Source organism: Diceros bicornis, chromosome 25 (genome assembly GCF_020826845.1).
Source record: "Diceros bicornis minor isolate mBicDic1 chromosome 25, mDicBic1.mat.cur, whole genome shotgun sequence".
NCBI lineage: Eukaryota > Metazoa > Chordata > Mammalia > Perissodactyla > Rhinocerotidae > Diceros > Diceros bicornis.
The window spans coordinates 12,193,494-12,221,074 of NC_080764.1; the positions used below are offsets into that span (position 1 = coordinate 12,193,494).

General features: G+C 60.7%; 1 protein-coding gene across 6 annotated transcripts; it reads left to right on the top strand.

The window, feature by feature from the left end:
• Positions 1-277: 277 nt before the first annotated feature.
• Positions 278-27,363, top strand: CARD10 (caspase recruitment domain family member 10). 6 transcript variants are annotated; one of them, XM_058568410.1, is made up of 22 exons: positions 278-391; positions 1,297-1,451; positions 2,759-3,010; positions 3,870-4,007; positions 5,484-5,809; positions 9,353-9,550; positions 10,444-10,599; positions 11,170-11,295; positions 12,465-12,656; positions 13,716-13,850; positions 14,138-14,253; positions 15,097-15,125; positions 15,544-15,667; positions 20,893-21,052; positions 21,482-21,593; positions 22,052-22,295; positions 22,475-22,544; positions 23,546-23,648; positions 24,942-25,100; positions 25,192-25,307; positions 25,761-25,876; positions 26,116-27,363. In XM_058568410.1, exons 3-22 carry the CDS (start codon positions 2,776-2,778, stop codon positions 26,345-26,347), a joined length of 3,087 nt encoding a protein of 1,028 aa, XP_058424393.1. In that variant the 5' UTR covers positions 278-391; positions 1,297-1,451; positions 2,759-2,775; the 3' UTR covers positions 26,348-27,363. The 6 variants fall into 6 exon arrangements, with proteins under 6 accessions (XP_058424393.1, XP_058424392.1, XP_058424394.1 ...); XM_058568409.1 differs by having other exon boundaries at positions 1,373-1,451; XM_058568407.1 differs by lacking the exons at positions 278-391; positions 1,297-1,451 and adding an exon at positions 2,430-2,622.
• Positions 27,364-27,581: the final 218 nt, after the last annotated feature.

Here is a 27,581-nt window from a genome sequence, read left to right on the forward strand (position 1 = left end):
CCTGTGCCCATTTCACAAATGGAGAAATTGCAGCTCAGAGGCAGTCCCTGGGTAGGGGGATTGTCAGGCCCATTTTCCAGAAGTAGAAATTGAGAGGGAAAGGAATTTGTCCAAGGAGACATAACTAAGGTCAAATGTAGGTCCCTAGGGCACTTTCTCTGCTCGTAGACAGTCTCTCTCTCTAGGTGTGGCTGAGATGACTCACCACCTGCCTTTTGCAGACAAGGAGATTGAGGCTCAGAAGAACAGCACCCATAGGAGTGAGCCTGCAATAGGACCAGGGCCCCTGGTGGAGTCTGGACCCTCTCTCCTGGCTGCCGTCCCTGCCTTCCTGGTGTGGCTGTAGAGATAAGATGAATGTAGCAGAACCCACAAGAGGACAATAATGGAGGTGAACGCTTAATTGCACATTTCCACCCTGGGTGCTGTGGGTGCCCAGGGACAGGAGACTGATGAGGAGGCTCTGCTTTGTGGGGAGGCAGATACGTCCCCATCTCCCTCCCACCCGGCTCTATACCCACTGTGGGCGAGTGTGTGTGTGACTGTGTGTGTCTGTGAGTGTGTGTAACTGTGCATGTGAATATGTGTGTGTGGTGCCCAGGCGAACTGCAGCTTCCCCAGGAGTGGTGGGCACCCAGGGGAACCCAGCTACCTCCTGCTCAGACCCAGTGTGCCCTGACTTCTCTGTCCACTGGTCCTCAGGCTCCTTGGTTTTGAAGCCTTATCTCCCAGCCTGTTTAGGCTTCTGGATGAGAAAATAATTAACCACAGGCGCATTTTCCAAGGTTTCATCCCGTTCTCCTGGCCAAGTTAAAAATATTCACAATGAGCAGGGCTGCTGGTGGGAGGTGTGCAAGAGGCTGACGGCACCGGGGCCACAGAGAGGATGGGGTGTGTTGGGAGGGAGGCCTGGTGTATAGCTGGGCACAGAGCCTGGCCAGGAGAAAGAGGGGCCAGGGGCTGGGCTCTGGCCTTGTCCCACTGCCCCCTCCCTGTGTGAATTTGGGCTAGTTCCTTGCCTTATTGGGCCTCTGCTTCCTCCTCTGTGAATTGAGGAATTTACACTAGAAGTCAGTACTTCCAAAGCATTTCCCCTGGATATAAACAGGTGATCCCCCAAACAAAAACAAACAAAAAGTAATAAAAAACGTCTGTGGTTCATTAAGCTTGTAAATGACACGGGGATATACAAAGTTAAACCAATTTCTTTCATGCAGAGCTGTTCAGAGCCCCTATTCGTTGGAAACTTTTATTTCTTTGGATAAGTAACACAAGTACATGTGGCATTTAATTCAGACAGTGTGGAAGGAGTTTGGGGAGTTCACAACTCTTTCCTGCGCCTGCTCTGCCCCCCTCCGATCCTTGCTCTCAGCAGGCACCGCTGGCAGTTTCTAATGCATGGAGAGATGGTATCACCCATACCAGCAGATGCGGGTATAGACTTTATCATGGTAAGTGACCACGAGTTTCCCAAGGTGTGTGTTGGAGGGGCGGGTTAGGGATGCAGCGTTTCTTAGATTTACTTAAGTTTGGCCACAGAACCACTCCCAAGCATTTCTGGGTCAAGCATCTGGAGGCACACCCTTTGGGAAACATGTGGTCCCTGGTCCCCATGTTCTCCGGTGAGACCTTATATAGGAGGAGACTTAGCGGTGGTGCCTGGAGAGTTCAAACTCCATCTCTGAGAAGGCGGCCCTGACTTCTGTACTTTGCTGCCCACCCAGGGGCTGCCCTAAGGCTCAAGGGAAGGTGCCAGAGCTGACAGTGTATCTGTGGACACTGAGGCCTGAGAGGGCAAGCCTTGCCCGGGTGAGGAGCCGGTCAGAGGCTCAGCAGGGATCAGGATCCGAGGCTCCCAGGCAGTGTTCCCACCCTGAGGGCCCCAGTGGCCCCAGAGCTGAGCAGGGCCACGGAAGGGCTTTGGACATGGATAGATTGGAGAGGCCTGCGGGAGCTCTCTGAAATGGGGGCCTCGTCCCACACTTCACTGCCATTCCCTGGGAGACGGAGCAGATAGCATCGTGCCCAGCTCTGCGGCATACGCACAGGGTTGGTGTGATGTGTAGGTTATGTGGGCCCATGGCGCTGTGGGGGCTCTGTATGAGAGCCCTGTGGGTCGGTGTGACGCCGTGTGCCGGGGTGACGTGTGCGCGGCGTGGCCGCTGTGCGGGTTGCGTGCGAGGCCCGCGCCGCGTGGGCGCGGGGATCCCGGCACGGGGGCGTGTCGTGGGCGTGGGGAGCGACGCGGCGCGGCCGGGGGAAGGTGTGTCGCGGCGGGCGCCGAGGGGCTGAGCGTGCGTGTCCCGGCCCCGCCCCGCCCGGAGGTCGGCAGGTGTGGGCGGGCCGCCCCGACCCCGCGCGCCGGCCCGGAGAGCCGGCGGGAAACAGGAAGCGGGGGGAGGCGCGCGGCCGGACGGCCGGGAGGCAGGGCGTGCGGGCGGACGTGCGGGTGGCCGGCCGGCCGGAGCTCGGGCCCGGCCGGGGCGGCGATGTGGGGCGGCCCGGGCAGCCCGGGCGGCCGCGGGGACGGGGGCGGAGCCGGGGGCGCCGCGGACACCGCCCCCCTGCGCCGCCGGAGCCGCCGCCCGAGCGCGGAGCCGGGAGCTCGAGGCGGCGAGCGGGGTGAGTCCCGCGGGCGCGGGGGGCGGGCTCCGGCGGCGACGGGCGGCCGGTCCTGCGGGCGACGCGCCGAGGTGGGATCGGCCGGCGCAGCCCGCCCCGGGGCGCCCCTGCTGACCCGCGCGCCTCTGGCCCCCAGACCCCGAGGACGCGGCCATGCCGGGCGGGGCCGAAGCGGAGGAGGCCGAGGAGGAGGCCGGGGCCGGCTCGGGGTCCGAGGCGGAGGAGGACGCGCTGTGGGAGCGCATCGAGGGCGTCCGGCACCGGCTGACGCGCGCGCTCAACCCGGCCAAGCTCACGCCGTACCTGCGCCAGTGCCGGGTCATCGACGAGCAGGACGAGGAGGAGGTGCTCAGCACCTACCGCTTCCCGTGCCGCGTCAACCGCACCGGTGAGCCGCGGGCGCGCGGGGTCGGCGCGAGCGGGCGGTGCCCCGCCTTCCCCGGGCCCGGGCCCGGGCCGGCCGCCCGCGTCCCTGAGCGCCGCGTACGGAGCCCTGGGCCTCGGTCTCCACCTCGGTGGAGTCGGGTGGTTGGGTGCGCCCACCATCCCGACTCCTCCTGCACCACCATCACGGCCCCGCGGGTCCGCGGTGCCCACACCAGCGTCTGGATTTTGTCTGTCTTCGGTTTCCTCTCACTTCTGGGCCCACGTTAGAGCGAGGTTTGCCGGTGCAGGCTGGGCCTGGGACCTCCCGGCCACAGGCGTGGACTTGGCATCTTTCCTGTGCCCCTTGATCTCTTGGGTTCTCTCTGCCCCTTCCGTCTGTGCCACACACTCCTTGGAGAGTCATTTTCCCAGTGCTCAAGACCCGTCTCGGCTTTGTGAGGGTCCCCTGTCCCACTGGGTGTGCATTTGAACCAGAGCTGGCCAAGGGATGAGGGTCTAGTGGTGGAATTTCAAGCGCTGGCTAATGGGAGAAATATTTTACTTTTCGTTTGAGGGTGGGGACTTCTCTGTGCCACTGAAAAAGCAGGCTGCATTTGCTGGTCCTGCATTCGTGTGAGTGGGGGGTGGGCAGAGGGTTGGGGGGCTGTTGAAGCACAGGGGCCATGCCAGGGTTTGGCTCTTCTGGCTGTTGCAGACAGGCTCTCCCCCGTGATGTGTTGAGACAGGCCCCTCTGTGTGTCACCTACTCAAAAATCTGGGGAACGTGGGCCCTGGAGCATGAGTTGGGAGGGGGAGGAAGTGGCTAGGCACTGGGGGACGCCCTCACCTTGACCCCAGGGCACCCGTCTGCCGCTCCCCAGGACGTCTGATGGACATCTTGCGCTGCCGTGGCAAGAGGGGCTACGAGGCCTTCCTGGAAGCCCTAGAATTCTACTACCCTGAGCACTTCACACTGCTCACGGGCCAGGAGCCTGCCCAGCGCTGCTCCATGATCCTTGGTGAGTAGGCCTTGGTGGGTGGCAGCGCCTCAGACACCAGTGCAGAGGTTCCTTACCCGTCCCTGTGAGGGAGGCGCTCTTATTATCCCTGTTGGACAGATAGGAAGACTGCGGCACAGAGAGAACTGAAGCCGTGTGCCTGAGGCCCCACAGCAGGCTGACTATGGGGCTGGGATCCTAATCCACTTAGTCTGAGTTCAGAGCCCACATGTTTAACATGGCTCTTTCCCCTAAAATTGTTTTTAGACGTGTGTGTCAGGCATTCATGGGTTTAGTTTCTTATGTAAAAAATTCAAATGCACCAGGTAACTTTAGAATAAAAACAAAAGATCTTTGCTTCTTCCTTCAGCTCTGTTCTGCTGGTAACAGTTTGGCGAGTCTCCTTTTTCTTTGCTTTTATACACACACACACACGGGATCATCCTACATGTGTTGCTTGGTATTTCGCTTTTCCTCAGAACAACTGATTTTAGTGATTCGTCCACTTCTGTCACACTTGTTTTAAATGATTGAACAGTGTTCATTAGTGATGTTGTGCCATAAGTCATTTAACGGGTCCCCTGTTGATGGCTATCTAGGTTGTTTCCAGTTTTGCAACATTACAAATGATGCTGGGAACATCTTTCTGTGTGCATCTTTGTGCAAATGTGTGTCTCAGGAGCAGAGGTTCTGAGAACTAAAAAGAGTATGTGAAATTTTAAACGTTAAATCAACATACATCCCACCAGCACTGTGTGAGTGCTCGTTTTGCTGTACCCTCATACATCCTGGGGATCATTTAAGAACATTTTTGCTGGTCTGATATGTCAAAAGTAATAGGTTATTGTTTTAAGTTTGTACTTCGTTGAGAGGTGTAGTTCACAGCTTGCTAGTTAGTAAACCTTAGGCAAATGACTTGACCTTTCTGTACCTCAGTTTTTCTGTCTTTAAAATGAGCACAATAATAGTACCTACCTTAAGTGTTGTCATGAAGATCAAATAAATTATTATATATATCTAGCCCAAAGAATAAAGTCAAATATTATTGGCTACTCATTATTATTATTGCTGGTGAGTCAGAGCATATTTTTCCTATGTTTATTAGCCATTTTTGTTTTGGGACTTGCCTCTTGATAGTTTTTGCCCATACTTTTATTTGGTTGTTTGACTTTTCTTATTGATTTGTAGGAGCTCTTTATATATTGTGGCCCTGAATCCTTTGTTATATTTTCTCCTGCTTTGTTGCTTGTCTTTAACTTTGTTACATCTTTCATCATTCAGAAATTTAAACATTTTTATATGGATTTGTCCATCTTTTCTCTTATAGCTCCTGGATTTTGTGTCTTGTTTAGGAAGACCTTCCCTACCCCCAAATTATAAAAATGTATTCCAGGATTTCCTTGTAGTGTTTTTATGGTTTGGGTTTTTCTGTGCAGTCTGCCATCCGCCTGGGTTTTATTTGCCCTACCTGACTTTTGTCTCCCCTGTCCTGGGCAGACGAGGAGGGGCCCGAGGGCCTGACTCAGTTCCTGATGACGGAGGTGCGGCGGCTGCGCGAGGCTCGCAAGAGCCAGCTGCAGCGGGAGCAGCAGCTGCAGGCTCGGGGCCGGGCGCTGGAGGAGGAGCGGGCGGGCCTGGAGCAGCGGCTGCGGGAGCAACAGCAGGCGCAGGAGCGCTGCCAGCGGCTGCGGGAGGACTGGGAGGCGGGCAGCCTGGAGCTGCTGCGGCTCAAGGACGAGAACTACATGATCGCCATGCGCCTGGCCCAGCTCAGCGAGGAGAAGAACTCGGCTGTGCTGCGCAGCCGTGACTTGCAGCTGGCGGTAGGCCCTGGGGCGATGGGCAGGGCAACCTTTGCAAAAAATGACGGTAATATGGTAGCCAGCTGGTGTCCCAGAGCCCCCCTCTGCCACCTGGCGGACCATGGGCAAGTCCCTTCACCTTCCTGTGCCTCGGTTTTCCCATCTGTGTGGTGGGGATGTTGATAGCACTTGTTTCATTGAGTCATGATCATGCTTCTCAACTGGAGGCGATTTTGCTCCCAGAAACATTTGGCCGTGTGTGGAAACATTTTCGGTTGTCACAGCTGGGAGTGTGCTATTGGCATCTAGTGGGTAGAGGACAGGGATGCTGCCCAACATCCTGCAGTGCACAGGACAGCCCCACAACCAAGAACGATCCAGCCCAGGATGTCGGGAAGTGCTGGGGCCGAGCATCCTTAGGTTCCAAGGATTCTGTGAGTTGAAGACATGCACAGTGACTGGCACAGTCAGTGCTCGAGACCTACGTCGTTGTCAGCCACTGTTGTTGACAGTTATTGTTAAGTGCTGCTGTGTGCCACGCAGGTTACGTGCATCATGTCATACAATCCCGCTAAGTCACCGTGCACCAGGTTCTCATTTCGAAATGCGGACGCTGAGGCTTCGATTGTAAAGGGGCGTGCTCAAGGTCACAGAGCCGAGAAGCGGCACAGCCTGGACTTGAACCAGGTTCGCGTGGCGCCAGCGCTGGCCCCCGCCCCCTGATGCTCTTCTGCCTGCCCCCATCCAGGGGGAATCTCGCCCACCCCGCTCGTACAGGCAGAGAACCCGAGCCTCACTTGCTTGGTTTCCTCCTGGGACTTAGCTGGAGTGAAAGCTGCTCTTTGGCTGCCGCAGGGGGTTGTCCCAAGGACGTAGCCGCGCTGGCACGCAGTAGGCTCTCTTTGGCAATACTGCGTGAGGTTCCCCGGGGTTCTGACTTTGGGATTGGAAGCCCCCTGACCCCATGAGCTTCAGTCGTGGCTGCGGTGTTGCAGGCAGGTGCCCGTGGACGACGGGTGGCACGTGTGAGGCTGTGTGTGTGGGTGCACCTCTGTGCTGGAGCCTGCGGCTGTGCGTGCCGCCGGGTTGATACTTGGGGAAATGAGTCCTGACGGGGGCCAGTGAGGCCACAGATTGAAGGGCCCAGGCTGCCGGGCCCTCTTGAGAGTGTAGGAGGCCCATGGGTGGGTGTCCGGTGACCGTGAGGCCGTCGTCCCAGGGCCTGCGTGGTGTTTGGCGTGCGGTAGGGCTGTCTGAGGCCCGCAGGCTGGCTGCAGATTGAGCGCAGTGTGGCACGGGCAAGGCTTCCCTCTCTGTGCCTCAGTTTCCTCATCTTCCTTGAAGCGGGAGGTCCCGGATGAGGATGGTACAACAACGATACAGCATCCTGTGTGCGGGCACATCCTCAGTGCTTGCCACACCCAACTCCTTTAATCTTCCAGCAACTCCACTGGGATGGGGGCGGGGGCACTTATTGTCCCCATTTATGGATGAGGAAGTCAAGGCACAGAGAAGTGGGTTAGAGCACTTCCCCAGGGTCCCAAGATTGAGAATTTCTGACTTTTGCTCTTGGCACTGCTGTGGGTGGGGTGAGTGGGTTGCAGGCGGGGGTCCCCCCTCTTCACCCAGGTCCTCCTCGTCTGAAATGGACATGGGACTTGCTGTGAGGTTTTCTTGGAAGAGGATTCTGCTGCTTGGCAAGGACAGCGTGATGGCCATGGGCCAGGGGTGCGGGAGGGGCTGTGGCTGGCGCGACTTGTCCCGCCTTTGGGTTGCGTGTGATGGTGAGTTGGGTCGGGTGTGTGCATGTGACTGGGGGGTGTCCTGTGCGTGTGTATGCCCGTCTGGGGTCCCCTGGGGTGAGGTAGGGGGATGAAGAAGAGGTGATGTGCACCTGCAGCTTATCTGCAGGTGCGCATAGTGTGACAGCCTAGGGGTGAGGTGGTCTGCCACTAAGCAGACAATGACTGCTTTCCCTCAGTTCAGTGGGTAGAGGGTAAGTGGTGAAATTTAATCACAGGTGAGATTTTCTTTAAATGTAGCTACGGTAAATTTGCCTCGACTTACTGGAGCTTTCCTGCCACAAAGTTAACAAAGGCGTTGCAGTGGAAATGAGCAGCGCAGCTGATGGTGCCTGGGTGGGCAGCTTGGGTCCCCTCCCCCCATGGACAGGTGTGTGGTGGCTGCGATTTAACACTGTGTTTATAAGGTGCAAATTTAATGAGTTGTTATTTCTAAGCAACATAAACTTAAGGAACGAATGCTGTAATTTTGTGCTAAGTGAGTTTGTACACCGGGATTAAAGGCATGCGTATTTCCTGGTGTTGGGCGGAGATCCCAGGTGCCCCGTCCCCTGAGCTCATCGGGGGAGCCTGCTGGCCGCGGGGCCGGGGAGAGGCCGTGTGTGGGGCTGCGGTTTGCCAGCGAGAGTGACCACACTTGCCCTTCTAACTGGCTGTCTTTCTCTGGCGGTTCACAAAGCGTGTGTTGTGAGGGGAAAGGAATGCGAGAGTCATGAATTTCTTTCTGAGTCTTTCGCGGAGGAGGAGAGGACTGTTAATTCCAGTGCCCCACTAGCCTCCAGACCCGTGCGTGTGTGCGTGTGTGTGTGTGCGTGTGTGCGTGTGCGCGTGTGTGGTCATGCTACACGCTGAGGGGTGGGGGCTGCGAGTCATTTTCCAAGACCGGGCGCTCCCAGGGCACCAGGCATTGGCGTGCCTGAGTGTGGCACCAGAGGTCATCATGCCCTTTTTCCAACAGTGACTTCATTTTGTGGCCTGCCACCTGCTGCTCCTTTTGTCACTGTCTCATCACCTCAGACCCCACGTGAATTTAGAGAATAATGCACTCTGGCTGAGAGCGTTCTTAATCCAGCAAATTGGCCGTGCGTATCCGCTCTCAGCCAGGCGGCCACCACTCGGCCGCCCACCCCCTGGGCCAGCTTCTGGCTGCACACACCGAACTGGTGACAGGCAGGGGTTCTGGGGTTTTATTTAAAGCTGTGAAGACAGCCGCTGTCACACCCCTGGCAGCTCGGCAGCGGCCTCTGACAGTTTAAAGGCCTCTGCCACCGTCTTGTTTGATTGTTGCAGTGACTTTGGGAGGAGGGGGTGGAGCGGGAGGTTGACTGGCCCCATTTTACTGATGAGGAGATCAGGGCACAGAGAGGGGCCGTGACTTGCCCACGGCCACGCTGAGTAGAGGCAGAGCTGGGCCCAGGCCCTGGCCCCCCTGTTCTTGGGGCAGCTCTGCTTCTCCTCGTCATGCCGGTCCTGGGCCACACTGCCTGTACTCGCCGTGGGAATTGTGCTGTGATGCAGCATATCCACGCGCGAGTCCTTGGAGCCCATTCCCCTGGGAGGGTGGCTGCCCCTCTTCCTTCCTCATCGTAGTCGCCCAGCCTGTCCCTTCTTCCTAGACGAGTCTGGGGAGGACTCCTGCTCAGGCCCCTCTGGGGCCCGGGAGGCAGCGAGGAGTGAGGACGCGGGTCTCTCCTGTTGGCCTGGCTGCTGGTCCCTCCCTGGGCTGCGTCCCTCTCCGGGCTGACCCGTGTCTTGGGCCCAGGTGGACCAGCTGAAGCTCAAGGTGAGCCGGCTGGAGGAAGAGTGCACGCTGCTGCGAAGGGCCCGGGGGCCGCTCCCCGGGGCGGAGGAGAAGGAGAAGGAGAAGGAGCTGGACAACGCCGACCTCGTCTCGGAGCTGCGCGCCGAGAACCAGCGGCTGACAGCGTCGCTGCAGGAGCTGCAGGAGGGCCTGCAGCAGGTACCGGGGCAGCGCTGGGGCGTGGGGGGCCCTCCTGCCGCTCACCCATCCTCTGGAGCCGGGAATCTGAGATCTGGGTGGAATCCTGGCGGGCCTCTTGTCTTAGCTCTGGGCGGAGGGCCCTTAGTGCTCAGCTCTCCCTGGTCGTTTCGTCCGGGGTCTCTGGGTGGCCCCTGGTGGTCTCTGAATTCCCTAACACTGGGCACCTGATTTTGGAGTGAACTTTTTTCTGGGGAGAGGGCCCCCAGCTTTCCTCGGTTTTGTAGAGGAGTCTGTGACCCTGGAAAGGTTGAGATCCCCGAGGTCTGGGCGGCCCTGGGGCTTGCTTGGTGTCCTGTGGCAGGTCAGTGGCAGCGTGGGGCTGCCGCCGGCCGCTACTCCACACAGGAAGTGGGGGGTGGGAGCAAGGGCTCTGGTGTATTTCATAGGGTTGGGGGTGCCTGGCTGGGGGTGGGTCTGGGGGCTGGATCTCAGGCCGTGGTCTACCTGCCTGGGCCAGGCTCAGCCCCCGTGAAGACCTCTGTCAGAGGGGCGGGAACAGGCCTTGGAAATAGCACGCGTCTGCTGCCCTGGGCGGTGGGTGGGGTTCCGAGCAAGAGAGAGTGGGCTGAATCTTGTTTAGGGATAAGATCCTGGCTGAACTTGTCCGAGCACGCCCTTATCCACTTACCTCATTTGCACCCCAGATGCTCCCTGGAGGGCGGGCAGGGCTAGTGGGGCCACACCCACTCTACATACAGGGAAACCGAGGTCCAGAGAGGTCACGGCCCTCAGCCAAGGTGGCGGAGCTAGTGGGGTGGGTCCCAGGGCTGAGGGCTGTGTGTCCCCCTCCCGCCACACTCACGGAGGGCCCTGGCCCAGAGGCTGAGGCGGCTGTCAACTCTGACCCCCAGGAGGCCAGCCGGCCGGGGGCCCCAGGCTCGGAGCGCATCCTCTTGGACATCCTGGAGCACGACTGGCGGGAGGCTCAGGACAGCAGGCAGGAGCTATGCCAGAAGCTGCACGCCGTGCAGGGGGAGCTGCAGTGGGCCGAGGAGCTGCGGGACAAGGTAGTGTCCCCCGTGCACCCCGTCCTCCCCTGCCTGGCCCCCACCTTCCTGCTTGCCCACAGCCCGGCTCCTGGGGAGGGCAGGGTGGTGGACATCATCGGTTTATTTCACCGACCTTTCCTGAAGGCACTGTGCTAGAAACCGTGCATTCATTCGTTCTTAAATATTTATTGAGATACATCAGTGAGCAGAACAAAGGTCCCGGCTCCTGTGGAGGGTAGATTCCAGCAGGGGAGACAGACAGTAGCCATGCACGTAATCCTTAGTCATTTACTTCATGCAGCAGAAGGAACAAGCAGGACAGGGGAAGGGGGTGGATTACAGTTTACACGGGGAGGCCACAGTTGGCCGGGAGGGTGTCATTATTATTGCTGTCCCCATTTTATAGATTAGGCGGCTGAGGCCCAGTGAGGTGAAGTCAGTGGCCCAGGCCACACAACTGTGGAGGCGGGTACTTGTCATTGGGGCTCAGGCCTCTCTCCCTGGACCTGCTGGGCACCTGCTGGTTAGCTCCCCCGCCCCCAGCCCTGTGGTCTGACCTGGGCACGTTCCACCCTACCCCGCCCACAGTACCTGCAGGAGATGGAGGACCTGCGGCTGAAGCACCGCACGCTGCAGAAGGACTGCGACCTGTATAAGCACCGCATGGCCACCGTCCTGGCCCAGCTGGAGGAGATCGAGAAGGAGCGGGACCAGGTGAGCCCAGCCTGCTGTGCGCGCAGCCCTGGTCCGGCCATGCTTCTGGTACAGGGGCAGACGAGGAGTGGTGGTCGAGACTAGTAGGAAAAGACTTTAACAGGGCACTGATGGGTGTAGGATGGGACAGGTAGGCCAGGAGAAACAGACACGGGACCTGGTGCTGAGATCTGCCAGCCTTGCCCCTCGAACACACCTGCCTCACCTGAGCTCCGGGGACAGTTACGGAAGCTGGTCCTGGCGCCCTGCATTTCTGAATCCCTTGTTCCTTCCACGGCAAGAATGAGGTCTACGCAGGGAGGTGCTTGCAAATATTTGCTCATGAAGACATTCCCAAAAGGTCTGGCTCCCAGGCCCTGGGTACCATGGCCCCCATCTCCTGAGGGCAAGGGGTGGGCTGAGGACCCCAGGCCAGTTCCTCCAGGCCCCCAGCCCTCCTTGTGTGAGGCTCCCCATCCGGGGGGCGGGCATGAGGCTTTGTCCCTGGACCAGTCCCACTAGAGGAGTTGAAGTCCTCACGTTAGCATGGACCTCAGGACCCCCGGTGGGCTTGGTGAAAATGCACAGTGGAGGCTCCATCCCCAGATGTTCTGACTCTGGTGGTCTGAGGTGGGCCCAGGAATCTGCACCTCACCAGGCTGCCCCCAGCCCCTGGGCCTCTGGCCCCAGCCCCCCCTGAAGGCTTTGGGCGGCAGGTCCCGGCCACGGGCCCAGCTCCCAGGGACCTGGTCTTCGTCGTGGGGAAAGTGGTCAGTGTGCAGTGGGCTGGGTTTGAACCCAGGCTCCTCCACTAACACCGATGCCGTGGATGAAGCCCCCCCCCCCGCCCCCCCCCGGCACACGGTCGGTCTCAGAAGAGTTTTACGTTGTTCTTGGGAAAGTTAAGAGCCTGGCCTCTGCAGCTGGACTGCCTGGGTGTGAATTCCGGCTCTGGCCCTGCGGCTTGGTTTCCCTACTGTAAAATGAGAATAATGAGAATCTCTAACTTGGACAGTTAGTGTGGGGGTCAGCGAGCTGATATTTAGCACAGGGCCCGGCACACAGGAGGCACTTAGTAAACGTCAGCTGCTGGTCCGGTGGCCACCCCCCTCTGAGAGTGGAGGCCAGGACAGCGGAGCCAGCGTGGCTCCTTCTGCCGCTGGCCCCAGCCCCTCCCGTGCCTCCCCCAGGCCATCCAGAGCCGCGACCGCATCCAGCTGCAGTACTCGCAGAGCCTCATCGAGAAGGACCAGTACCGCAAGCAGGTGCGGGGCCTGGAGGCCGAGCGTGACGAGCTGCTGAGCACGCTCACCGGCCTGGAGGGTGCCAAGGCCCTGCTGGAGGCTCAGCTGCAGCGGGTCCAGGGCGGCCCCTGCCTCAAGGTGAGCAGGGTCCCGAGTCCAAGGGCCCTGGTGGGGGTGCCGGGGTCGTGGCGGGAGTGGGAGCCTCTGGCTGGGACGGGTGTGGGTTGGGGCATCAGGGAACAGGACGGGAGCGTGTGGGTGTCTGAGTTTTGAGGGTTGCTCCTTGGGTGCTAGGAATAGTCTGAAGCCTCTCTTTGCATGCACTTGGAGAAGCCTGGCTGCCCTAGGGCCTGTGAGCATCTTCGAATGCAAAACTTGGGCCCTGAAGTCCCTCTGAGGCCAGCTGGTCCAAGTCCGTCATTGCACAGGGCCCAGAGAGGGTCAGAGGCTTGCCGAAGGTCACACAGCCAGCCGGCACTGGAGCTGGGCCCCCAGACCCCTTGTAAACCAGATAGTGGTCCTCGGGCCTCTGCCAGGAACTCTGCCTTTTCCTCTCTTGGGTTTGCTTGAAGATGATCAGTATGCCAGGTGTTTAATGCCTAGAAGAATAGAGCAGGAGGCGTGAATCTGTGATTTCTCACTTTTTAAAACCCTCAGTGACTTTTTTGCTTTTAGGTAAAGACATAGCCCCTTACCATGCCCTAGAGGCCCTGCTGGGTGGGCCCCTTCCTCCCTCCCTCCCTCCTTCTAGCCTGGTTCTCTGGGTCTCAGCCTTTTAATTCCTGGGATGTGTCACAGTCCTGCCTCAGGGCCTTTGCACATACTGTTCTAGCTGCCTAGACCATCCTCCCTAACTTTATCTACTTAACACCTACTTATCCTTGAGTTCTCAGTTCAAACTACACTTTGTCTGGAAGGCACTTTGATGACCCCAGGCTGGGTGGGGTCTTTGAGTGCCTTCCCCACCCTGGATACCTTTCTTCTCTGCTCTTTTGGCAGCATGGGGTTATTTCCTTCATCTGTCTGTTTGTGTACAGTTTGTTCCCTCCGCTAGGCTGTGAGCTCCATGAGGGCAGGGATCCAGCTCCCTCGTTCCCCACTGTGTCCCTGTTCCTGGCACACGGCCGGCGCTCAGTAAATGGCTGTGGCTGGCCCCGGCCCAGCACTGCTGACCCCTCCCACCCCTTCCTCTCCCAGGCCTGCGCCTCCTCCCATTCCCTGTGCTCCAACCTGAGCAGCACCTGGAGCCTGAGCGAGTTCCCCTCCCCGCTGGGGGGCCCGGAAGCAGCCGGGGAGGCAGCTGTCACGGGAGGATCTGAGCCCCTCACCTCGGTGAGACCCCTGCCCTGCCCCAAACGTGGGGCGGGACACCGTTTCACGTGTGAGGAAACTGAGGCCCACGAGGGCCAAGTGCCTTGTTCCAGCTCACCCAGAGCCAGCTCGGGGCTGGGCCCAGGCCTGGGTGCCAGGAGACGGGGAGCCACCCACACGCCGTAACCTAGCAGAGCCTATGCCTCCGCTCTGGGCCCTCGTTCTCATCTGTGAAATGGGCACAATCCAGGGGCGTTGGGTTGTGGGAAGGTACAGTGGGGGTGAGCAGGCGTGTTGTGGTGTTGCAGGAGGAGGCCACAGACAGCGAGAAGGAGATCAACCGGCTCTCCATCCTGCCCTTCCCCCCCAGCGCAGGCTCCATCCTCCGCCGGCAGCGCGAGGAGGACCCCGCGCCCCCGAAGAGGTAACAGGCTGGGGGGAGAGCAGTAGAGGCCCGGGGAGCTGGTGCTGCTATTTCCCGAAGCAGCCACCTCCCAGAATCCCTAATGCCCGAGTCGGGTCCAGGCCGTCACCTCCCTTTACTGGCCTGACATCACTGGAGCTCTGGAAACCCCGGTCCCAGGAGTCATGGGCGTGACCGAGGTCAGGGGTTAAGACCAGGCCAAAAGGCACCCTGGCAGGAGAGTCACTGGAGGTCAGGCCTCAAAAATCCTAAATCCAGGGAAAGCCTGGATGATTCAGGACTAGGGACACAGAGAATGTTCCAAGGGGTCAGGGACTGCAGGCAAGAAAGCCAGCGCACGTTCAGGCATCAGCAGCATGGGGCAGCCAGAAAAACCAGGCCATATCTGCTGGGGTCAGGACCAAGGGCAAGGTGTCCCGCCTCCTGGGGTACGTCCCCTGTCATGGGCTTGATCCGATGAGTGAATCCGCTGTGACTGGGGCCTGCGATGAGCAGGTCACGGTCTAGTGTGGGAGGCAGACCTGGGAGCCACGAATGACAAAGGTAGAAAGTAGGGGTGAGAGATCAGGGGAGGCTTCCAGGAGGGGGTGGCATTGAAGGATGGGCCAGGGCATTCTAGGTGGAAGGACATGGGCAGAGGTCAGGACGTTAGCTTCTCGCCCAGTGGGTTTAGGGGAGCTGGGTGGCATGCGTGCCCTGTGCCTGGGACCCCCGCCTTGGGTCTGGCCTGCATGTGCTTGGGGGCTGCAGGACCTTTTGGTGGCCCGGGGGCAGGAGATGAGGGTGGGGCAGAGTGCCCACCGTGCCTCAGCGCCTGCCCCCTCGCCACCCTCTCTCTGCCAGGTCCTTCAGCAGCATGTCGGACATCACAGGTAATGGCCCTTGGGGACTCTGTGTGGAGGGCTCATCTGGGGGGTGGCTTTTCAGCCCACCTGAAGCCTATGCTGCCTGCTCTGCCCTTGGCCTGCGTCCCCCTCCCTGAGGCCCCACTCCCCCCTGGCCAGGCAGGGAGGCTCTGCTCAGGAGGCCCCTGGGGGAGCTGGTTCACACCTGTCACCCTGAGCCCAGGCCCGTCCTCTCTCCTGTTCCTGGCTGTGTTGTCTGGGGCTCCTCCTCTATTCCAGCCCGCCCTCCACCCTCTTCCAGGACACTGAAGGGTCACCCTCGCAGGCCCCAGGCCTCTGGGCCTTTGGCCATCTCTGGGCTTGTGGGGCTCAGCTCCTTCTCGTGGACCCCAGGCCTCCCCTGTTTCTCAGTCCAGCACCTCTGAACCCCTCTTCTCCTCCCCAGGGAGCGTGACGCTTAAGCCCTGGTCCCCCGGCCTCTCCTCGTCCTCGTCCTCCGACAGCGTGTGGCCTTTGGGAAAGCCGGACTGCCTCCTGGCCAGAGGCTGTGGCCTGGATCTCCTCAACAGGTACCCGGCTGCCTGGGGCGGTGGAGCTGGGGGGCCGGGTCCTGGATTCCTGGAGAGGGCGAGCAGGGGCGAGGGGGGGAGAGCAGCTGCTGAGCCTTTGCCTTATGCATCTGTCAGAATAGTAAGACTTTTAGACACAGGCCGACCTTGGATTCAAATCTTGTGACCACCGCTTATCGTCTGGGTGACTTGGGCCGGTCACCTCACCTCTCTGGGCTCAGTTTCTGCATCGGCTAAAGGGGGACAGTGATCTCTTCTGCGTGTGGGTGTTGTTGAGGTTAGAACTCATGTCAGGAGAGCACCCGGCTTTGCCAGGTGCTTAGTAGGTGCTTAGTACATGGTAATTGTTGCTTGCACTGACACTCTACTTGCTCATCCTCCCCGGCTCTGAGCTCCCAGCAGGACTGAGCAGCCCAGCAAAGCTTTGTGCAGTGGGTGGGGTGGGGCCACCGCGGGAGCCCCTGCAGCTGGGCTGGCCCCAAGCCCATGACAGGAGTCACGAAACACGTTGGCTCAGAGTGCATGGCCGGCGGTGTGCTCCGTCAGTGCTGGTCCATGAGTGTCCCGCCCCCGCCCTCCCATCTCAGGGGCGGGCGATAGAGGGGGCCGAGCTGAGGACGTGGCCTTTGACCTCAGCCGTGGAGTGAGAGCAGGTGGGGAGGGCAGCTGGGTGACTGGACGCGGAGAGAGCAGAGGCTGTCCAGGGGTGGCCTGGAGTTTGGCGGTCACTGGAGCTTGAGCAGGCGAGGGGGAAAGTCGAGGCTGGGCTGAGTCACAGCCGGCTGTGTGAGTCAGGCTGGGGAAGTGTGGACTTTGGTGTGTGCACCCTGGGAAGTTGGGAGGGCTGAGCTATTAGTAAGTGCAGGGCCAGCTGCTAGCCGCCTGACAGCATTTTCTGTCCTGGGAGTTTATTCTCTCTGTCTGGGAAGGTAGGTGTTATTATGGTCACCCCTGTTTGATAGAAGAGGAAACTGAAGCTCAGAGAGCTTAAGCGACTTGCCTGGGGTCGCACAGCTGGGGAGTGCCAGGGCCAAGGTCCCAGCGACTTGATCAGATTTGGGTTTTTGGAAAGGGTGTAGGAAGCACTGAATGTCCAAGCTGGAACGTGGGGACGCCGGATACAGAGGCCAGGTCACACGAGAAGTCAGGCAGAGCAGGACCAAGCTCCTGCCTCCTGGAAGCAGCTTGGCCAGGCCCGTGTCCAGGCCCCTGCCCCCACCCTCACCCCCGGCAGCAGGCCCAGTGCGACATTGTTTCTCCCCATGCAGGACGTGCTTCTGGGGGAAGGGACGGAGGTGCCTCCCTTCCTGCCTGCCTCGGCCCTTCCTCCCTTCCTCCAGCTCCGGCCGGCAGCAGGGGTCCTGGCTGCTGTCCAGGGGGCGCCGGGATGCGGCAGAGGGAGCAGGAGATTCTGGCCCAGCCCCCGCCCGGGCCCCACGATCACACGGGGCCACCTCTGCTGCTCACGCCGTTCCTGGAAAGGAGAGAGATGGGGGAGAACACAGATCGGGGTGGGAGCGGGGGTAGTGGACCGAGAAGGAGGTGGAGGAACAGGCAGAGGGAGGCGAGGTGCCAGGGTAATGTGACAGCACAGTGGGGCAGAACAGATTTGGGGGCTGGCTGAAATCCCGGCTCTGTCACTTGGTACCGTGGGGCCTCGGGCAGGTCCATTTCCCAGTGCCTCAGTTTCCTGCTCTGTGAAATGGAGTCGCAATAGTTCCTGTCCCCCAGGGTCATTGTGGGGGTTCCAGTATTCCTATTAGAGAGCTCAGAACAGTGTCTGTCTCACAGTGATGGTGATGTTAGCTGTTAGCTATTATTATTGTCGCTGTTCTTGCTTAATTCTCAGAGAGCCTTGCAAGGCTGGGAGTTTTAGCCCCATTATACAGATGGGGGAAATGAGGCTCAGGGAGAGTCAGGAGTTTGTCCCCAGGCCGCGTGGTGGTGGAGCTGGGGATTCCACTGTGCCTTCCTTCCCAATAAGCTACTTTTCACCGCACGCTCCTGTTGAGTCCTCACCGTGTGCTGGGCGTTTTCAGCCCTCTGCTCTCTCCTGCTCTTCTTGGCTCTAGGGCCTTGGGGCAGAGCAGAGGATGATGGACGGTGGGCGTGCTGGGGCAGGCCGAAGGCTGGACAGACAGATGGACAGGTGAGGAGACAGTGAGGAAGATCCCAAGAGTGCAAGTGGGGCACTGAGTCGGGGGCAGGTAGGGAGGGCACTGGGAGAATATCAGGGTGCTGTCTCCCTGGCAGGCCCTGCCCCGCCCACACTTGTGTTGTAGACACCCAATGGCCGGCACTTCCGTCCTTGCCCAGAGAGGGTCTGAATAGGTCATTGCCTGCCTCCACCACCCACAGCTGTGCAACACTTGTCAAGTGATAACTTCTCTGTGCCTCAGTTTCCCTCTTCTCTAACATGGGGGAATAACAGATGCCTCCCATAGGGCTGTGGGGAGGATTAATGAGGTAATCTGTGTGACGAGCTTAAGTCTCAGCCTCATAGGTCCCTGACCTGGAACAAAGCAGTCGCGAACACTGCCTAGAGATCTTCCCACAGTGCCCTGGGGCAGGGGGACACTTATCGAGGCCTCTTGGCCCATCACTGCTCAGAGCTGGCAGAGTGAAGGACTGGCCCTGTTCCCCTCTGCTCCCCTGTGACCCGACCTCCTGACCTAACACTGGGGCTGGGAGCCCTCACCTGGTGGACGGGGACCCCATCCTTCCCGCTGCCCACAGGCAGGGTTGGGGTCCATCCCTGTGGATGGAGATTGTGTTGCTGGAGACCCAGGAGTCCCGGGAGGTTGGAGCAGGCAGCCCCTGCCGCCCGCGCCGTGTTCCTCTCTCTTCCCCCACCCGCTCGTCTGCGGAGGCCTGGGGCTGAGAGGGGCCTGATCTGGACTCTGTCCCTGCGAGCCCCAGGTGGACTCTGAAAAGTGTTGAGAGCTGGTAGCCCGGGGCGGTGGAGGCTCAGGGAAGTCACTTGGTCCCTGGGGGAGGTGGGCAAGGGCGTCCTGAAGGAGCGGGTGCCAAGCTGGGTCTCAGGGAGCAGCAGGAGTTGGCAAGAAGAGGCTGAGAACCTGGGGTGGCCGAGGAATCGCCCTGACGCTGGAGCCGCGGCGGGGAGGGGCGTGCGGGGGAGGCGTGGGCAGGTGGGGCATGGAGGGCCTGGTGCATGCTGCTGGCTGGGCCCTCGACCAGGGAAGCCCTGATGGTCAGCTGTCTGGGTTTGTAACAGGTGGGGTCACCGGGCCCACGGAGAGGTGGCTTGCTCTGAATCACAGCCGGTGACTGTGAACGTCTGGGTTTCCCTGAGCCGTTAGTTTCGCCGGGCACTGTTGTAAGAGCGTCCTCTGTTTCAGCTCCTGCAGTTCACAATGAGGTAGTAGACGCAGACGGGCTGCTGAGGATTGAGGTTAAGCGGCTGGGCCGTCTGGCCCCCGAGTTCCTGCCGGTGCCCTCTGTGCTACTTTCCTCAAACTCTGCTGACTGCAGCCCACAGAGAGAGAAACCCAGAAACCAGAACACATGCCTGAGGCAAAAGGGTCACGAGGCAACCGTCGGGTTTACCTGGGGGGAGGCAGCCTGAGGCCTTCTGTTCCATTCCGCTTAAACACAGAATTTCACAGCCCACTAGGGGCAGGCCTGCGGCTGGAAGCCCCCGGAGCCCTCTGGCCTCCACCTCTTCCTGCGTTACCCCTACATCCCACAGTGGAGACGGGTGCCCTCGTTGTCCTTGCTTGATGGACGTGGTGACAGAAGCAAGCACCGTTCACTCGCCCGTGTCTAGGGCACGGTTAACGCTGGGGTTTGGAGCTTGCCAGCGTTGCTCCAGCCATACGGCCGTTGGGCAGCATAGCCAGGCTCGGCATCAGGCCTCCCAACTCTGTCCAGGCCTTTCCACACCACCTCGGTGCAGCCAGGCCGGCCCCGGGGCTGAAGGAGCCTGAGAAGGCAGTGCCCACACCCCAGCGCCCCTGTCCAGCCGCAGCCCTTTGGCCTGGCTCTCTCTTTTGACTGAGGGGCCAGGAGCTGAGACCGGCTCCCCAGGCTCAAAGATCCCCCTCCGCCTGGGTGTTGATTCGGTTCAGGGCCTTGCAGCCTTGCCGCCCCAGGCTGGCAGCAGGGGGCAGTGTGGCTTTGTGCGCTGCTGCTATGAGGGTGGGTGGGGAGGTGGGTGGACACCCGCGCTCCACCTGGGCCTCCTCTTCAGCTGGGCACACCCACTAACTCTGGCCTCTCCCCTTCCCTAATCCCATGGCCAGGGGGTCCTGGAAGAGAATTCCGGTCCGTTGTCTCTGAGCCTGGCCCCAGGGCCTCACCAGTTCTCCTCCAGGGACAGGCAGAGCCCTGCCACGATGGAGATCTTGGTGACTCTTTGTCTTAACCCTCAGTGGTTCCCTCTGCCCACGAGAGGAAGGCCAGACGTCCTCATTCCGTGCCCTCCATAGGCTCACTCCTGCTTGCCTTTTCCGGGAGCTCTTTCCCAGGATGTTAAATTAGTTAATTAGGGGGAGGAGCTTAGCGTGGCGTCTGGCACATGGGAAGCACCCAGGGAGTGTTTGCTGTTACTGTTATTATTGTTGTGATTAAACTCTTCCACTCCTCCTGTGTTCTGCCCTCCACACCTTTGCCCATGCCAGCCCTTCAGCCTGGAACAGCATCTCCTCTGTCTGTTTCCGACGGGCTTCTCTTCTACCCCTCGGTGTGGCCCAGCTGGGCTTCCTCTGGGAAGCCGCTCCCCTGTGCTCCCACTGCCGGCCGGAACCATCTCTGATCTGTGCCGCTGTGTTCTAATGGCGACCTCCCTCCCTAGACTGTGAGCACGACAAGCTTTTATTAGTCATCTGCTCTGTCCAGACACATGTTTGGTGCTAGGGATCCAGAGCGGAGCACGATGGAAGGCTGGTTCCGAGGGTGTTCCTTCTGGTGCAGGAAACAAAAAGGAAGATGCATACCCAGGGCAAGGTGCAAATGGTGCGCTCCTGCAGGAAGCCGGCCAGGGGTCGGGAGGGAGGGGTGGCTCTTGACCCGAGCTTTGAAGGATGAGCAGAATTTCCCAGGCAGAGAAGAGGGGGAAGCGCATTCCAGGCAGCGAGCACAGCAGGTGCAATGGCCCGGGGGTGGGAGTCATGGCGCACTTCGGGAATCGCTGTGGTTGTCCAAGAATGTTGAACTGAATCAAAACACACTGAGCTCTGATTCCCATCTCCCGTCTTTCTTCTCAGGTCTCTGGCCATCCGGGTGTCTGGCCGGAGCCCCCCGGGGGGGCCGGAGCCCCAGGACAAGGGCCCAGATGGCTCGTCGTTCCTTGGGGACAGCTGGTCCGGGGCCGTGGTGCGGAGGGTGCTCTCTGGGCCCGGGTCGGCCAGGGCGGAACCAAGAGAGGTGAGGCCCCTCCCCTCTGAGCTGGAGGCGGGGTCAATGCTTCGGGCGGGGCTGGACGCCCTCTGATTGGTAGATCTGGGTCACTGGGCGGTGTTTCTGGGGATTGGCCGGAGCAGAGGCAGGTTCCGTGATTAATCGCTGGTTTTCTCGCCTCAGCCAGGGTTAAATGAAATAGGAGTGGGCAGGGGCTGGGAGGTCGGGGAGACTGACAGCACGTGGACAGATCCCGCCCTTAAACGTGGGACAGAGCCAGGCTGGGCGGGGCGTCCTGTGGAGCGGAGCAGGGTCTGCCCGGGCAACCCCCTGTGAAGTGGGGGTATCTGAATATGAGACACGGTCACCCACACCCCCCACTCCCCACCCGGCCTTCCTCCAGCCCCAGGGCTGGGAGGCTCACTTCTTTCCCTCCCTGCCCGGGTTTTCTCCCAGCCAAGGGCCGAGGCTGCTGGCCTGGAGGGGGCGGGCTTGGAGGGAGAGGCCCTGCAGAGAACCTTGCCCTGGAACCAGGTGTCCACGCTCCCCTTCCTGATGGACGACAAGGGTAAGTCTGGCCTGTGGGGAGGACTGGGAAGTTGCGAGTCCCAGGAGGTCAGAGCTGAGGGCCCAGAGAGGGCTCATCCCCGGCACGGTGCCAGTGGGATAATGGAGGCCCAGGAGGGAGACGCTCCGCCTCCAGCCTCCTGGCAGTGCCCGTCGCTCCGACACCGCTGCCTTCTTGGTGGTAGTCGCTTCTTGTGCCCTTCCTCTGTCCTGTCCTCAGTGAGCATCTTGCAGTGAAAGGAGCACTCGATAGGAGTCCTGGTTCTGTCCCTAGTGGGCTTGGTGGCCATGAGTAAGTGCCCACCCTCTCTGGGCCTCAGACTCTCACCTTAAGAAGGGGAGGGAGGAGTCTTGACAGCTGGGGCCTCGGGAGGGCCCTGTCTTTGGCCTCTCCGAGGCCGATCCCTGACTTCATCCTCTTCTTGTCCTCCCTGCTGCCCCTGCCCTGTCCATGCCCAGCCTGCCAGTCCTTCCATGAGGCCCTGGACGCCTGGGTGAAGGGGCTGTGTGCTGAGCCTTTCTACATTCGAGCCAACCTCACCCTGCCCGAGCGGGCCGACCCCCATGCCTTATGTGTGAAAGCCCAGGAGATCCTGCGGCTGGTGGACCCAGCGTACAAGCGGCGGCGGGAGTGGTTCTGCACCCGGGTCGACCCCCTCACGCTGCGGGACCTGGACCGGGGCACTGTGCCCAATTACCAGAGGTGACACAGAGCCAGGGGCCTGGGAACGGGGTCCCCTGGTAGCTGGCACTGGGGTGGGGGACTCTGTCTGCCTCCTCCTGCAGTCCCTCACCATCCTCCGGGACAGGATGGGGGGCTGGAGAAGAGGAGGTGAGGGGCTCCGCTTCTCCCTACAAACGCCTGACATGCTTCCCCTACAGAGCCCAGCAGCTCCTAGAAGTTCAGGAGAAATGCCTGCCCTCCAGCCGGCACCGAGGGCCCCGCAGTAACGTAAGCAGGGCTGAGTGGGCAGGGCGAGGGCCTGGGGGGAGGGGGTGCCAAGAGTGGGGTCCAGAAGGGAGAGGTCAGGCTCCACGCCCTGGGGGAGGAGAGGACAGAGGCCCCCAACCCGCTCCTTCACCCCGACCTGGTGGATCCTCTGAGTGCCCAGCAAACAGAACAACAACAGGGTTAATGTCCAGAGCAGTGGAGAGGATTGACTGAGATAGATGTGCTGTGTGCGTGGGGCGTGGTAAGCGCTTAACAGAACAACAGCCACATCGCCTTTGCCAATGCCTGGATAAGGGAGTGAGGTTCAGAGACGTTAAGTAACTCAAGAGGCTGTGGCACGAGAGCGGGGTTGAGAGCCTGGCCTCTGGAGCCAGGCTGCCTGGATTGGACCCCAGCCCTGCTGCTTATCAGCCATGTGACCTTGGACAGCGCCTGACCCTCCCTGGAGGGTCTATTTCCTCGTCTATAAAATGCGGGAATTACGCTCCTGCCTGGTGGGCAGAGGAAGGCTGCAATGAGTTCATGCGCGCCAGGGGCCTAGTTCACGTTGTCACGTTGTAGGCTTCCGATGCCTGTCAGCTGTCGGTGTAATTGCTGCTGTCATTCATCTTCCTACCTGAGGTCACATTGCTGATTCATGGGAAGAGACCCCAGAGTTTGTCTCTTATGTGACATTAGGTTTCTCTGGTCTCTGGGCCTCGGTTTCCCCATCTGTAAAGTGGGAGTGCACCTAAGGCTCCTCTGGCTCTAACTGGCTCTGACAGGCTTGCTCTCCTGGGCCTGTAGGGATGGTTGCCCTCACCTGCCTGGGGGGCTGCGCCCGGCCCAGTGGGGGCAGGAGAAGGCCTAGTGGGCAGGGGGCTCTTGTGTTGACCCAGAGGCCCTGGACAGCAATGGTAGTGGGGCCCCCTCTGCCTAGGGTCCCGTTTACTCTCCCTTCTCCCTGAGGGTGGGATGGAGCTGGGCCCTCAGGTGTCCCTCACGCCCTGCCTCCTCCCCAGCTGAAGAAGCGAGCCCTGGACCAGCTGCGGCTGGTGAAGCCCAAGCACCTGGGGAGCCCTGCGGGGGAGCCCCCAGAGCAGCTGCTGCTGGAGCCCTGCTCAGGTGAGGGTGCGATCTGCGTGGCTCGCCATGTCCGAGGTGGGCACACCTGCGTGTCCTTTGGCTTGGAAGGGCCTGTGGAAGGGTCCCAGTGGGGGCGGGGGCCTGAGAGGCGAGGCTCCCCTGGTGGGAGATGGGCCGCCAGGGCTGAGGGAGCCGGTGGGGGGAGGCGTGCGTGTGAATGTGATTGTGGGTCTGTATGAGTTCAGGGCACGCCTGAGCGTGGGCCTGTTCTCGTCTGGCAGAGCATGTGTGGCTGTGCTTCTCACACGTGGGGGGTGGCAGGTGCCAGGTGGACCCCAGGGGGTTCCTGGAGGCAGTAGGGTGAGGCCTCGGGCCAGATCAGGGAGAAGGGGCTGGGGGAGCCCAGGTAAGGGGGTAGCAATTCTGAGGGGCCAAGAGGAGAGGAGAGGGTGGTTAGGGAAGACTTCTTGGAAGGGAGATTGTTTGAACTGGGGCCTTTAAGGATGAAGAGGAGTTTGTTCCAGGCAGCTGGCACAGCTTGCACAAAGGCACAGAGGCATGGCTGTGTGTGGTGTGTTTGGAGGACGTTGAGTACAGCGAGGGGATGTTGAGCACCAGCTCTATCTTACATTGTGCTCGGTCCAGGGGACACAGTGGTCCCCCCCTTGGAGTGTAGTGCCTAGTGGGGGGCAGGAGGCAGATGCCTGCTGATGAGATCATTACACCTGTGAACATAATTAAAAAGTGTGACGTGTAATGGAGGAGAACTGGGTCCTGTGGAGCACGTGGAGAGGCCCTGCAGGGGCGGGGCTGTGGCCTCCCCAGGGCGTGCGAAGGCCCTGTGGTAGGAGGTGGTTGATCTGTGAGGCAGGAGTAGAGTCTGATGGGACACGTGGCTCGCTGCCTCCCCGGGCTCTGGCAGGGCTGGGTCACCCACGTGGAGGATGTGGCCTTTTTCCTGAGGGCCATGGAAAGTCACTGGTGCATTGAAAGCAGGGGAGTTACAGGATCTGACTTGAGTTTTGAAGCCTCTCTCTGGCTGCTGAGTGGACAATGGCCTGTAGGGGGCAGGGGTGAGGCAGAGGGTCAGGGAGGAGCCTACTGCAGTGGTCCCAGTGAGGGAGGGGGCAGCTCTCCTGTGTGTGTGTGTGTGTGTGTGTGTGTGCGCGCGCGCGCGCGCGCGCGCGCACACGTGTAAGAGGAGCATCGGGAGGACTTGAGGCAAAAAGGATGGGGGGCTTGCGAGGAGGTGATGGGGTTTTGCATATCTAGGAGAGGGGAGCCGGGGCCCTGCCTGCACCCTCATCTCTTCTGAACCCCTCCCCGCCGCAGAGCCAGAGCGCAGCCTCAAACCCTACAGCCTGGTGCGGCCGCTGCTGGTGTCCGCCCTGCGGCCCGTGGTGCTCCTGCCCGAGTGCCTGGCGCCCCGCCTCATCCGCAACCTGCTGGACCTGCCCAGCTCCCGGCTGGACTTCCAAGTGTGCCCAGCGGGTGAGCCTGTGTGCCCGGAGAGGGGGCGGGGTGGCACCCTGGGGCGGCCAGCCTCCCTGGCCCTTCATCACTGCCTTTCCCCACTCTGCAGAAAGCCTCTCTGGGGAGGAACAGTGCACGTCCTCAGCGCCCGGAGCCCCCAAGGCCTGGCCCGCCACCCCCGGGCTGGGCAGCCGGATCCGCGCCATCCAGGAGTCTGTCGGGAAGGTAGGTGCGGGGGTCGGGGGACTCTGGGCCTGAGAGCCCGAGTCCGAGGGCAGGCCTGTGGCTCACTTGCGGTGACTCTGGCTAACTCCCCACTGTGATGTGGTGGGGCTGGGGCAGTCGGCCTCGTGTGGTTCCCCCTGAGGTGTTTAGCTGGTACATCCCACCTATTCGTCCTTGTCCTCAAACTCGGCACTCCCCTGGGAGCTGGTGGGGGGCTGTGGGGCTGGGGGGTAGGGGGTGGAGTTAGCCCCATCCTACAGGCGGGGAGGTCCGGGGGGGGGAAGTGACTTATTTCCCCAGGTCTCCCGCCTTCCCTTCCTGTTCTTTCCTCGCTGCCAAGGTCCCCTGGATGGGGAGGCAGGACCCTGTGGGGGCTGTGCCGTGGGGCCCAGTCGGGGGGCAGGGAGGTTAGGGTCTCTGGGCTGGGAGTAAAATGTAGCCTCGCCCCCCGAGAAGAAGCACTGCCTGTTGGAGCTAGGCGTGCGGGGCGTGCGGGAGCTGGTCCAGAACGACATCTACCCCATCGTCATCCATGTGGAGGTGACCGAGAAGAATGTCCGGGAAGTCAGGTGAGGCGGGCTGGGGGGAGGAGTGGGACCCCAGCACCGCCTCCTCTGTGTCTCTGTCTCTGTGTCTCTGTCTCTGTTTCTCTGTCTGCCTGTTCTCCATCTCACTGTTTGCCATCTGTCTCTCTTTGTCTCCCTGTCCGTCCTCTCTCTCTGACTCTCCCTGTCTTAGTCCATCCCCCTCTGTCTCTGTCTGTCTTCGTCCCCCACTGTGACCGCCGTCCACTCTCCTCTCTTGGCAGGGGTCTGCTGGGCCGGCCGGGCTGGCGGGACTCGGAGCTGCTGCGGCAGTGCCGGGGCTCGGAGCAGGTGCTCTGGGGGTTGCCCTGCTCCTGGGTGCAAGTGCCCGCGCACGCGTGGGGCCACGCAGAGGAGCTGGCCAAGGTGGTGCGCGGCCGCATCCTGCAGGAGCAGGCCCGCCTCGTGTGGGTGGAGCGCGGCAGCAGCAGAGGCAGTGGCAGCAGCGAGGCCTGAGGGCCCCTCCTAGGCCCTCCTCATGCGCTTCAGAAGCTGCCAGCGGGACCCTGGTGTCTTCAGTGGAGCCGGCTCCTCCCCATCCTGAGCCTTCCTGGACCCTTGGACTCTCTGATGGGGGGCCCTCGGCTCTGGGCTCTCTCCCCGGAGTGAGCCTGTGAGGGCCCTTGGCGCAGAGCTCCCACCGCCCCGTCCTTGCTGCTCTGGGTCTTCCCGTGTGCCGCTGTGTCTCCGTGTCCCCTCTCATGGGTCTCATGCACGTGTCTGCGTCCTCTCCCTCATTGCTCACCCGGAGCATCTGAGTTCTCATTCCCATGCACAGGTTTGCACACCCAAGTTCTCACGGGTCAGGCTCACGTCTGTCCCCACCCCCCGGCACGCGAGTCTCCCAGGTTCTCAGCCCGCTCTGCTCGTAGGAGCCCCGAGCCCATCACACGTGACTCCTGCCGTCCAGCTCACTTTCTTGTGTATACCTCCACATGTGGGCCTCGTGGCTTCCCTGGTCTGCTGTCCCCTGTGCCCTCTGTGTCTTTTTTTTTTTGTGAGGAAGATCAGCCCTGAGCTAACATCGGTCAATCCTCCTCTTTTTGCTGAGGAAGACTGGCCCTGGGCTAACATCCGTGCCCATCTTCCTCCACTTTATATGGGACGCCGCCACAGCATGGCCTGACAAGCGGTGCGTGGGTGCACGCCTGGGATCCGAACCCCGGCCACCAGCAGCGGAGCGCGTGCACTTAACCACTAAACCATGGGGCCGGCCCCTGTCCTTTGTGTCTTAGTCACACGTGTCCATGGTTCTCTCCTGTCAATGTCATGCCCCACCCCGTGTGTTCCCGGTGAGCACACCCAGGACCATGTTCTCACAGCACCCGCTCCCTGCCCTGCCCGCCTCTCGGAGGGACCGGCGGGGAGGGGCTGGCTGCTCTGTCACCAGAATGTACGGCTCGTGGATTCTTAATGGGCCTTTTTCACTCAGAAGCTGCACATTGTGGAACATTAAACGGTTTGTCATAGAAGCTGGTAGCCGGTTGCTTGCTTGCCTCTGTGGCCTTGTCCCCCCTCCCCGCTCCCCCGACTTGTCCCCACCCCCAGCTCAGGCTGATACCACCTTTCAGGTCCCCACTTGCCCATTGGGAGGGTCAGATTTCGCTCCTGACTCATCCCAGAGCCGCCCACCATCTGTGCTGGCATCACCTTACATGCCCCCGAATGACCAGAGGAGGGCCCCACAGAT